The 11,361-nt window shown below is 62.3% G+C and overlaps 1 protein-coding gene across 1 annotated transcript; it reads left to right on the top strand.

Moving 5' to 3' along the window:
• Nucleotides 1-760: 760 nt before the first annotated feature.
• Nucleotides 761-6,500, top strand: TRAF4 (TNF receptor associated factor 4; the record flags this gene model as incomplete). Its single annotated transcript, XM_080357046.1, has 7 exons — nucleotides 761-903; nucleotides 3,660-3,711; nucleotides 4,110-4,214; nucleotides 4,288-4,449; nucleotides 4,796-4,957; nucleotides 5,031-5,186; nucleotides 5,611-6,500. 7 exons carry the CDS (start codon nucleotides 761-763, stop codon nucleotides 6,241-6,243), a joined length of 1,413 nt encoding a protein of 470 aa, XP_080213172.1. The 3' UTR covers nucleotides 6,244-6,500.
• Nucleotides 6,501-11,361: the final 4,861 nt, after the last annotated feature.

The raw sequence follows: 11,361 nt of genomic DNA, 5'->3' as shown, positions 1-11,361 counted from the left end.
GGGGGGTCAGGGCAGACCCTCCATGTCCTGCTCCGTGTTGCACCCTGCCGTGGGTGCTGGTCGGGACATGGGTCGCTCTCTGTGGCAGGACTGGCTGTGTGAACTGAGCCAGCGCTGCCAAGGAGGGGACACAGGGTCAGCAAGGACAGCGCTGAGTGTCCCCAACCCCAGAGCCAAAGCCCAGCCCTGGGTCAGGGGAGGCTGTGGCTGGGTCAGGGGGGGATCTGCAGGTTGTGCACAAGCCCCCCGGGTGACTGTGGCCGCTGTGATGCTCCCTGAACCCTTGGGGTGACTGTGCTCAGTGTGGTGGGTCCCAAACCCCCCGGGGTGACTCTGCCCGATGTGGTGGGTCCCAGACCCGTCGGGGTGACTGTGCCCGGTGTGATGCTCCCCTACCCCCTGGGGTGACTGTGATGGATGCAGTGGGTCCCCAAACCCCTGGGGTGACTGTGCCCGGTGCAGTGGGTCCCAACCCCCCTGGGGTGGCTGTGCCCGGTGCGGTGGGTCCGCCCCCACCCCGGATAGCCCATTCCCGATCCGCTGCTCCCCGCACCCCCGGGATGTCGCGGCCGCCCCAGCCCCCGCGGTGCGGTCGCGGCGGGGCGGGAGGCGGAGCGGGAGGCGGTGTCGGTGCCCGGCCCCGGTTGCGGGGCGGTGTCAGGCCGGTTCCACCGCCCCGTCCGGCCCCCGGGCGGAGCCGGGCGCGGAGCGCGGAGCCGAGCGGGGCGCGGAGGAGGCGAGCGGGGCGCGGGGCGGCGGGATGCCAGGCTACGACTACAAGCTGCTGGAGCGGCCGCGGCGGCGGGTGCTGTGCCCGCTCTGCGGGAAGCCCATGCGGGAGCCCGTCCGCGTCTCCACCTGCGGCCACCGCTTCTGCGACACCTGCCTGCAGGAGTTCCTCAGGTGAGCCCCGCCGTGACGTCACGGCCGCCCCGCCATGACGTCAAACCGCGCACCCCTTCCTCCACGGAGCGCCCCGGTCCTCCCCCCGACACGGGGTTCCGCGCCCCGGGGAGCAGCGAGGGGTCCCCCCCGCCCCAAACCGGCCCCAGGCGCCGCTGCCGGGTGCGGGGCCGCCCTGCGCGCCGGGGAGCCCCGGGGAGGGGCGCGGGGTGCCCCGGGGTGCGGGTGCCCGGGACGGGGAGGGGCGCGGGGTGCCCGGGGGTGCGGGTGCCCTGGACGGGGAGGGGTGCGGGGTGCCTGGGGTGCGGGTGCCCGGGACGGAGAGGGGTGCGGGGTGCCCGGGGTGCGGGATGCCTCGCGGTGCCCCGGGGCAGGGAGGGGGTGCGGGGCGCGCCCAGCCCGTGGCAGCCGCCCCGCAGGGTGCAGCGGCCCGTGGCCCCTCTCGGTGAGGAGGAGGAGGAGGAAGAGGAGCGCCGGGTGAAGCCCCGAGCGGCGAGTTTCGAGCGCTTGCAAAGATTTGTGCTTAACTCCTTCCTGCCTCGGCCCTGCCGGAGGAAGCGATCAGGGGGTGTGGGGAGGGGGTCCGGCAACCCCCCACACCGTGAGCACGACCCGGCCGTGGGTACGGGCTGGGAGCGAGAGGACGGGGCCCCTTCCCACCCCGCTGCGGTTTGGCAGCCCTGGCCCAGGTACCGGCCGCGGATGGAGCCGGTGCTGCCCGGCTGTTGGTTGCGGGGCCGGGGGTCCCACAGTGGCACGGCGGGGGGTGTCCGTGCCGCCCGGGCTGGGCATGTGGCGGTGCGAAGCGTCACCCCAGGTCCCAGTTTCCGCTGCCGCCTCCAGCAGCGCCTCGCCCCGCAGAGGCGACCTTTGCTCGGGCCGGGGGCCCCGCAGGCACCGTCACCGCGGCCAGTTTCTGCGAAACCGGGCGTTCCCGGGGCCCGTGCCAGGCAGCGCCTCCGCTCCCCTCCCGCACCCGTCCCGCGGGCACCTCGGCTCTACCGGGGGGCCGGACACCGGGGTCCCCACACCGAACCCTTCCTGTTTGCACCGGATCAGGTTTGGGGGATCTCATGGGCTGAGCCGTCCAGCCCTGACGCGGTGCTGGCTGGGTGCTGGGGTGGGTACCAGGAGGTGCTGGGGTTCCCCCCCCGTCACCTCCCTGCACCCCGGCACACCGCGAAGGTCAGAGGCAAGGACGGTCCCCCGGGCGCTGCCTCAGCACATTCCCTGCCCGGCCGAGCGTGAGGAATGGGGAGGCTTTGTCGGGGATTAGGCGCTGGCTGTGGGTCGCCATCCCGCTTCCCCACCAGCCCCGACACCCCAACACCGTGCGCAGGGTTCAGGCAGCACCGGCTGCCCCCGGAAAGGTGGCAGGGCGGATGCCAGCCGTGGGGTGATGCTGGCCATGGGGTGATGCTGGCCACGGGGTGATGTCAGCCGTGGGCTCCCCGGAAAGGGCTGGGTGCCCAGCCCCGGCTGGGAGCAGTTCACCTCAGCCAGTTCCCGGTGACTCTCACGGCAACACCCGTTGCAAACAGCTGGGGCATGTGGCAGGGCTGGATGTAGCCGTGCCCCATCGGGGTCACACCACGGAGCATTGGGCTGGTTTTTCTGGGGGTCACTTGGCCCCCCAGCACAGGGGTGGTGGCTGCAGGGGTTGTCACCGTGCCGTGCCCGGGCATCCCAGGCCAGCGCGTGCCAGGCGGCTCTGCTGGCTCCGTTGCGCCGTCTCACATCCGCTTGGCAGCCCCGGCCGAGGCTGTGCCGGCGCCTGCCAAGGGCAAGCGGTGATTAGATGTGCAGGGGACGCGGACGCGCAGGGTGACCTCGTGGCTTCGCCCACAGCCACCTCAGGGACACCAGGGCCCAGGGGTCCCTGTGTGTCCCTGCAGCGTGTCCCTGCAGGCAGCACCCATGGTTTTCTGCCCCTTTGTCCCTGGGGCGTGGTGTATGGGGTGCCACCCTCCCATGTCCCCAGGCACAGTGTCAGGGGGGCCAGTGGTGATGGTGGCTCCTGGCCAGCTGTGTCACGGGCCAGGCTACCTGTTTGACTCCACCCTGTTCCTCTGCTCCGTGCTGCCTCTCCGAGTGTCGGGGCTGAGCAGAACCATTCCCACCCTGGGGACAGCTCTTGGGAGGAGCACCCAGTCCCGGGGACCTAGTGGGATGGGGACCCCTCTAGGGCAGCCGCCTGTCCCCCCGTCCTGCCTCACCGTGGTGGCTGGTGGGGCCGTTTCCTGCAGAGTGGAAGCCCCGGGGCCACGCATCCGGGCTGCACATCTGGCGCCCAGCTGTTGCCCCCCCTCTCCTCATTGGGCCCCAGCACCTGGGGCTGTGGGCGCCCGTGGCCTGCGCCGGCACCGCTCTTGGCCAGCCGCCGGCACCCTGCCGTAATCCCCGGGGACTGCGGCGGCGAGGGGGCTGCGGGCTCCAGATGGTGCCGCTCGCAGCGGCTGGCCCAGGCCCTGGGGACTGCGGCCGCCGTGCCGGGCTGGGCGCGAGGGAGGGGGCTGGCGGGGGGGGGATGTCTGGCGAGGGCATTTCCCAGCTCAGGCAGATGGAGCGGGATTAGAGCTGCGGCTCCCCGAGGGCCGCGGCTGGATTTGGCACGGGGTGAGCACTCAGCGTTGGAAGGGCAGCGCTGACATCCGGGGGTGGGATGGTGGGGACCCTATGGGACATAGTTGCTGTGTTACTGGTGACACGCTGTCCACCAGCCACGAGTGATCCTGACCCCTCTCTGTGTCTTGCAGTGAAGGCGTCTTCAAGTGCCCGGAGGACCAGCTACCCCTGGACTATGCCAAGGTGAGTGAGCCTGGCATGTGGCCAGGGTCCCCGCTCCAAGGGGATGTCCCCATCACTGGGGTCCCCGCTCCAAGGGGATGTCCCCATCACTGGGGTACCCGCTCCGAGGGGACGTCCCCATCACCTGTGTCCCCCACCAAGGAGCTGTCCCTGGGCCCCGCACACCCGCCTGGCACAGCCGCGCCGGCCTGGCACGGGCGCCCGTGCGGAAGCAAAAGCCCTTTGTGCCGCGGGGCCGGGGAACGGAAACGCGCTCCCGACAAAGGGCACTTGTTCGTGTGCCGGCGGGGGGATCCGGCCCCGGGCAGCGTGCCTGCGGCTGCCAGCCAGGCTGGGCTGGGGGTCCGTGTGCCCCCCACCCTGGCGTGGGTGCTGATTCCCCGGCACTGCCTCCCCAGATCTACCCCGACCCGGAGCTGGAGGCGCAGGTGCTGAGCCTGACCATCCGCTGCATCCACAGCGAGGAGGGCTGCCGCTGGACCGGGCTCATCAAGCACCTCCAGGTAGGGTCCGGCAGGATGGGGGGGCTGAGGCTGCACCCCTTAGACACCCCCTCACCATCCCTGCACCCCCCAGGCCCATCTTGGCACCTGCGGCTTCAACGTCATCCCCTGCCCCAACCGCTGCAGCGCCAAGCTGAGCCGCCGGGACCTGCCCGAGCACGTCCAGCACGGCTGCCCCAAGCGCCGGGTCAAGTGCGAGTTCTGCGCCAGCGACTTCACCGGGGAGGCCTTCGAGGTGGGCAGTGGGGTGGGGGGAACCGTGCCGGAGGGCATGGCTGTGGCAGGGACACTGTGGGGACACAGCTGGCAGGGGTGTCATGGGGGACATGGAGGCACCATTGGGATATAGCCAGGTTGGGGGAGTGCAATGTGGGGTGCAGTGTGGTCATGGGGGGCCCAGATGGGGTGCAGGGAACCATGGAGGCCATAACCCGGCCATGGGGACAGAGCCTGGGTGGAAGAGACCGTGCAGGCACAACCAGCCTGTGGGGACAGAGCCAGGCTGGGGGCACTATGGGGTCACCGCATGGCCCCATCCCTGGCTGGGCTGCCCAGTGTGGTGACGCTGCCGTGGTCCCCAGGGCCACCAGGGCACGTGTCCCCAGGAGAGCGTGTACTGCGAGAACAAGTGTGGGGCCCGCATGATGCGGCGCCTGCTGTCCCAGCACGCGCTGGCCGAGTGCCCCAAGCGCACCCAGCCCTGCACCTACTGCGCCAAGGAGTTCGTCTTCGACACCATCCAGGTGAGGTGGGACCCATGGGGACCCTCGTCCCGCTGGCTCCCTGCACCGGCTGATGGCCACTCTTTGTCCCCAGAACCACCAGTACCAGTGTCCCCGGTACCCCGTGCCCTGTCCCAACCAGTGCGGGACGCCCAGCATCGCCCGGGAGGACGTGCCCACGCACCTCAAGGAGAGCTGCAGCACTGCCATGCTGCTCTGCCCCTTCAAGGACGCTGGCTGCAAGCACCGGGTGAGTGTGTCCCCAGCCCTGTGCTGGCACCCCTGTCCCCATCCCGCTCTGGCATCCTTGTGCCATCACCACCATGGTGTGCCTGTGCCCCAGAGCGTCCCCACACCGCTCCTGCCGTGGCGTCTGTCCTGTCCCCTGTGGTGTCTCTGTCCTGCTCTATCCCATCCATGTCACTCCGTGGTGTCCACATTCTTCTCCTGCCTCACCCCTGTGTCACTTTGCCACCCAGGTGTCCCCACGCCATCCCAACCAGGAGTCCCTGTGCCACCCATGTCCCCACGGCATCCCTGTGCCATCCTGCTCCAGCACCCTTGCACCCCAATGACATCCCCACTGCATCCTTCTGTCCTGTCCTGCCCCGTGTCCCCACGCTGTCCCGTGTCCCCAGCACCACTCCCCGCTGATGGTCCCGCTGTCCCCACAGTGCCCCAAGCTGGCCATGGGCCGACACCTGGAGGAGAGCACCAAGGCGCACCTGGGCATGGTGTGCGCCCTGGTGAGCCGGCAGCGGCAGGAGATCCTGGAGCTGCGGCGGGACGTGGAGGAGCTGTCGGTGAGCAGCGACGGGACCCTCATCTGGAAGATCTCCGACTACACCCGCAAGCTGCAGGAGGCCAAAGCCCGCAGCAACTACGAGTTCTTCAGCCCCCCTTTCTACACCCACAAGTACGGCTACAAGCTCCAGGTCTCGGCGTTCCTCAACGGCAACGGGAGCGGGGAGAGCAGCCACCTCTCCGTCTACATCCGCGTGCTGCCGGGCGAGTACGACAACCTGCTGGAGTGGCCCTTCTCCTACCGCGTCACCTTCTCCTTGCTGGACCAGAGCGACCCTTCGCTTTCCAAGCCCCAGCACATCACCGAGACCTTCCACCCCGACCCCAACTGGAAAAACTTCCAGAAGCCGGGGGCTTCGCGCAGCTCCCTGGACGAGAGCACCCTGGGCTTCGGCTACCCCAAGTTCATCTCCCACGAGGACATCAAGAAGCGCAACTACGTGCGAGACAACGCCATCTTCATCAAAGCCTCGGTGGAGATCCCTCAGAAGATCCTGGCCTGAGCCCCGGTGCCCCGGGGGGGACAGAACATGAGCCAGGGGTGTCCCTGGTGGTGCTGAGCCCCTGCCCGCAGCTGGCATCCCTGGCTTGGGGACGCTGCCGTGGCCGCAGCTGGTGGCTCTCAGGTAGGCAGGGGATGGGGATGACCCCCCCACATCCCTCCTGGGGCTGGGACCCCACTGGGCAACCCCTTCTCAGGTGCCTGGGGGTGCTGGGGGGCTGGGCCCCCCCAAAAGCCCCTCACTGGGGCACCCAGCAGCCCCCCCAAGCCTCGCTGGGGGCCCTGCGGGACCCCACTGCCTAGAGCCATATTTTGTAAGCTGGTGCCCCCCGGGAGCACTGTTGTTATTTATTACCCGGGCCGGGGCCGCTGCCCCCTCCCCACCTCTTTTGTTTTTTTCTCCAATAAACTTTTATTGTATTTATTATGGCTGCCTGAAGCTCCTTCCACCCGGCCAGGGACGGGGCGGGGGATCCCCCCTGGCACAGGGGTGCTGGCGGTGCAGCCACTGGTGCTGGGGACAGGGACGGCCAGGCGGGGGGCACGGCGGGGTGTGGGGGGTAATCCCTGACCCACATCCCACCAGCAGACGGGCTCAGATGGAGACGGTTAATTCGGTAATCACCGAGGCCTGGGTGCTGTTGTCCTGCAGCCCCCCTAGCCCCTCGTTAGTGCTGGGGCAGTTGCAGCGGGGGGAGAGGCAGGGGTGCAGAGCAGGGTGGGCAGTGCTGGGCGCAGAATGGGGTGTTTTTGGAGGGGCTGGTTGCATCAGGCCCCAGGTGCATCCCTCCCAAATCACCCAACGGCAATGTGGGGGAGAAGGGGGGGCGGTCGCCATCTCTGCAGACTAATCCCACAATTGCATTAGTGCAGCCCTGGTTTAACATAATTAGCCCCTAATTAGCTGCACCCCAGGGCCCTCGTGGGACCGCAGGCAGCTGGCTGATGCCGGCCCATTCTGCTGCCCAGCGCCAGCCCGGACTGGCGGCCATTGCCAGTCCTGCACTGGAGCCAGATGAAGTCTGTACTGGTGCCCAATGCCCTCCCATTATGTGCCCATACCAGTCTGTACTGGTGTCCATACCGGTCTGTACTGGTGTCCATACCAGTCTGTACTGGTGCACATACTAGTCTGTGGTGTCCATACCGGTCTGTACTGGTGCCTGTACTAGTCTGTAGTGTCCATACTGGTCTGTACTGGTGCCCATATCAGTCTGTACCGGTACCAGGGCCCTGCGGCCGCTCCAGCTCCCCCCGGTGGTACCAAACCCACCCACACCCCCGGTTCTGCTGCTCCCCGGAGCACCAAGCGCTTCTCTGCGGGACAAAGCGAGTGAGGAGACCCCAGAACACAGGGAAAAGCAGCAGCCAACACCTGACCTGCTGATGTTCTTTGTATGTACTTTATCGTTTCAGATTTTTTTATATTTATTATGTGTATATATATATATATATATATATTCTTGTATACACATACGCACTTTATAGCCCCACCCTGTCCTACAGCAAGGTATTGTCAGCCACTTATTGCACCCCAGTTACCTGAAAAATAATTAAAAAGTCCCCAGATTATTTACAAATGAAAAACTTCAGCTCTGGTGCTGCGGGTGCTGAGGTGACACTGATGCTGTAGTGGCACCAGTGCTGCGGTGACACTGGTGCTGCGGTGACATGGGTGCTGAGGTGACACGGGTGCTGAGGTGACACTGATGCTGTAGTGGCACCAGTGCTGCGGTGACACCGGTGCTGCGGTGACATGGGTGCTGAGGTGACACCGGTGCTGTGGTGACACTGGTGCTGAGGTGACACCGGTGTTGTGGTGACACGGGTGCTGAGGTGACACCAGTGCTGTGGTGACACCAGCACTGAGGTGACACTGGTGCTGAGGTGACACTGGTGGCAGCTCCTGGCCACATTGGTGAAATCCCTGCACCGGGAACCGAGAGGTAAAAGCAACGCAGGACCCCAGGGATGTGACCCTGCCCTGCATCCTCTGCTTCCTCTGCTTCGTGATATTTTTAAAATAATTTTTCTTTCTTTATTTTTAAAAAAATTAATTATTTTGCTTTATTTTAATTTTATTTTATTATTACTAATTTTTAATTTATTTTTAAAATTCTAATTGTCCCCTCTGGGATGGTGAGTGTGACGTTCACCATCGGGCGCTCCTCTCCAGCAGCGCCCAGCTCCAGCTCGCCCCCGCGCCGGCTCCATTGGCACCGCAGCCGGGACACGCGTCCCCACGCTGGGAATGTCAGCGGGATCCTGGAGCACCTCTCGACCTTCACGTGTAACGGGGGGACAATCCCCCGCAGACCCAGGCTGTGAGGCGGGAGGTGATGCTCGTCACCTTCATGGGGGAGAGAGAGAGGGGGAAAAATAATCAATTTACTGCTAAATTTAGCCTCAAGTATAAAGTTTAAAAATAAACTTCCTGGAAACTTCTTGGTTTGACGGTTTATTCTAAAAGCCCAGAACCCGCCAGGTCAGACACTGGCCGGGTGTTTCACAGGATGCTCAAGCCAGAGAGGAAAGTGTTAGTAAATAATTAATATTAAATCAATCAAGGAAGCCCCCTCGGCCCAGCTGGTAGGGGTTTAAGTCCCCAAACACATTAGCAATGGCTTTATCTATCTAAAAACCAAACATTTTTAACGCCTTATAAAACCTTTGGGGTGCAGATGGGGGGATTTTTGGCAAAACCACATACTGTGCAATGCGGTAGAGCCTTGAGTGGTGCTGGTTGTTGAAGCTTTTAACCAAGGCGGCTAAACCAGACGGTAACAGTTCATGGGGAGAAAAATGCCAGACAAATTCACTTTCACATCCTTTATTAAAAACCCACCAGGCCCCCTCCCCCCCCCCCCCCAGCCCTTTGTGTCCCCCGGACCGACGAGTTTTACAGTGAGACTGTAAATCTTGGTGCGATTTCACCACTCCGGTGCCAGCGCCATCTCCTCAGCTCCAGCCAGCCCAGCTGAATTAACGCTTTGTGCCCAATTGCCTTGAAATTAACTTAAACCAATTAGATAAACTACTCCGGTAATTTTATTGCAGTTTGGCCTTGTCGAGCATCGGAAAAGCAGCCGAGAAGATGCCTGACATGAGTGGGCCAAAATGCAAGGAGGTGACGTCAAAGTGTCCCTTTCCTTTGGCTCCTCCACTCTTGGGGACCCTCCATGCTCCCCACATCAGCCACTTTTCCAGCTCAATTTTTTGCAGCACCTGCAGTAATTGCTCCTCTCCCAACAGGCTCCATCATGAGACAACGCGGTGCTGGTTTTTGGTGGTGACATCTCGGCGTGTCACCCACCTTGGGTCAAAATCATTCACATCCAGCATCTACAGGGGTACAGCGAGCTCGGTGTAGGAGGCGAAGATCAAACACAGGAATGAAACCTTTAGAAAAAAACCAAAACAAAACTATTTAGCCCTAAAGGAGATGTTTCAAAGGGTCGAATCTTACTCTGCCATCAGCCTTCAGCTTAGTCGTGGCTGCAGGTGACTCCTCGGTGCTGCCGAAGTCCCCACAGGCTCATTATGGCACTAGAGCTTCGCTCTCGTAAACAGGTCCGAGCAGTTTCCCAAAGAGGCTTTGCAGAAGCGATTCCTCTCGTTGGGGACAAAGACACCAGGTACTGCAGGAGCTCCGGCGAAGGGACAAGGCCGGGCAGAGACAGCCCATCCCAGCTGAGCTTAGCTGGGCTAAGCCGCCTGTTTAGCCCAAATTCCTGGAAAAGCATGTTGGAACTAAGTACGCTTCTTAGTATTGGGGAACAGCACAGAAGGGATTAGTTTGCTTGTTTTTCACACTCGGATGTTTGCGGCGAGCGCAGAGATGGGGTTTGAGTTGTGTGAAATCGCACAGTTCATCCCCAAAACCAGATGTATCGTCACTGGAAAGGAGAGAAAACCCCCACACGTCCTGTCTTCCAGAAGGGGTCTACAAATGTTATGAATCCCCTTCAAAATATTTAGTATTACATTATTAAGTAAAACTCCGGGTTTATCACACACTCTGAAGGGCAGCAGGTCCAGCTTTTGGAGCAGCCCTGTGTCTCCCCGAGATGTTTCCCTCCTGGCCAGGGAGAGCAGAAATTTCGGGCACAGGACAGCCCTAATCCTCGCAAACGTGGTCACGAACGTCTCTGAATTCACCTTGACAAGACTTAAACCTCGACTCCTCTTTTTAATTATTTCAGCACTTCTCTAGCTCTGAGATTTTTGCTGTTTCCCTCACCTAATTGCAGAAGAGCAGCCTGGCTGCACCCAACACATTTGTACCCCACAAACCCATGGAGACCCTTCCCCAAATTCCCTTTGGGACGCTCCCCCTTCTCCCTGTCCTGCTGCCCACGGCCACACCAGCCTGAGACAGAACCAGCAGGAGGGCAGAGGGACGAGGTCTCTCTTTCATACCCGTAGCACACAAGCAGCAACATTTATAATAAGTTTGTGGTTTAATGAAATACAGCAGCAATTCCCAGTTCTCTCCCCAGCAAACGGTTCTGTTTGGTTTCTACGGGAGCGGCCGAGTCCCACGGAGATACCTTTCACAAAGAAAATTCACAAAGCGCCTTTATAAAATGTTAACTTTGGGCTGTAACAAACCAAGCTTGCAACTTAACAGCTTCAAAGCTTCTGCTGGAAAGACAAGACACGTCAGAGACAGAAGGTTCCTTGTGGAAGGGTCTTCGCCACTTCCATGTTTATCCTTCCGTGGATCTAATGTCCCTCTCCGCCTGGCAAGGGGGTTGCCAAAAAGAACTATTAAATAATATTCTGTTAAATCAGTGTGGTAGCGTAAAGGGGACAGATTTCAGCGCTGATGAGGCAGCGTGAATAGTTGAAGCTTGTGCCTCTTCTGCTCCTCCCTTTGTCCCCTCGGGGAGGGACAGGGACACCTCTGGACCCCCACGCCGCATATTCGGTGTTTGCTCCCAAAAGCTGTACCTGGGAATGGGGCAGGTCAGCGTGTTTCTCTTTAAAGAAGACGCGAGGAGAGCCCATCAGCACCAGCTGCTGCTGCCGGGGTGGAAAGGGTTGGCTTAAAGAAAAAATCTCACTCCTAGAACAACAGGAAATATTTCAGTATATTTTAATAGTAAAATGATTCCTA

Source organism: Nesoenas mayeri (genome assembly GCF_963082525.1).
Source record: "Nesoenas mayeri genome assembly, chromosome: 20".
NCBI classification, from domain to species: Eukaryota; Metazoa; Chordata; class Aves; order Columbiformes; family Columbidae; genus Nesoenas; species Nesoenas mayeri.
The sequence above is the reverse complement of the archived record's forward strand: the minus strand, read 5'-3'. Positions and strand labels throughout refer to the sequence as shown.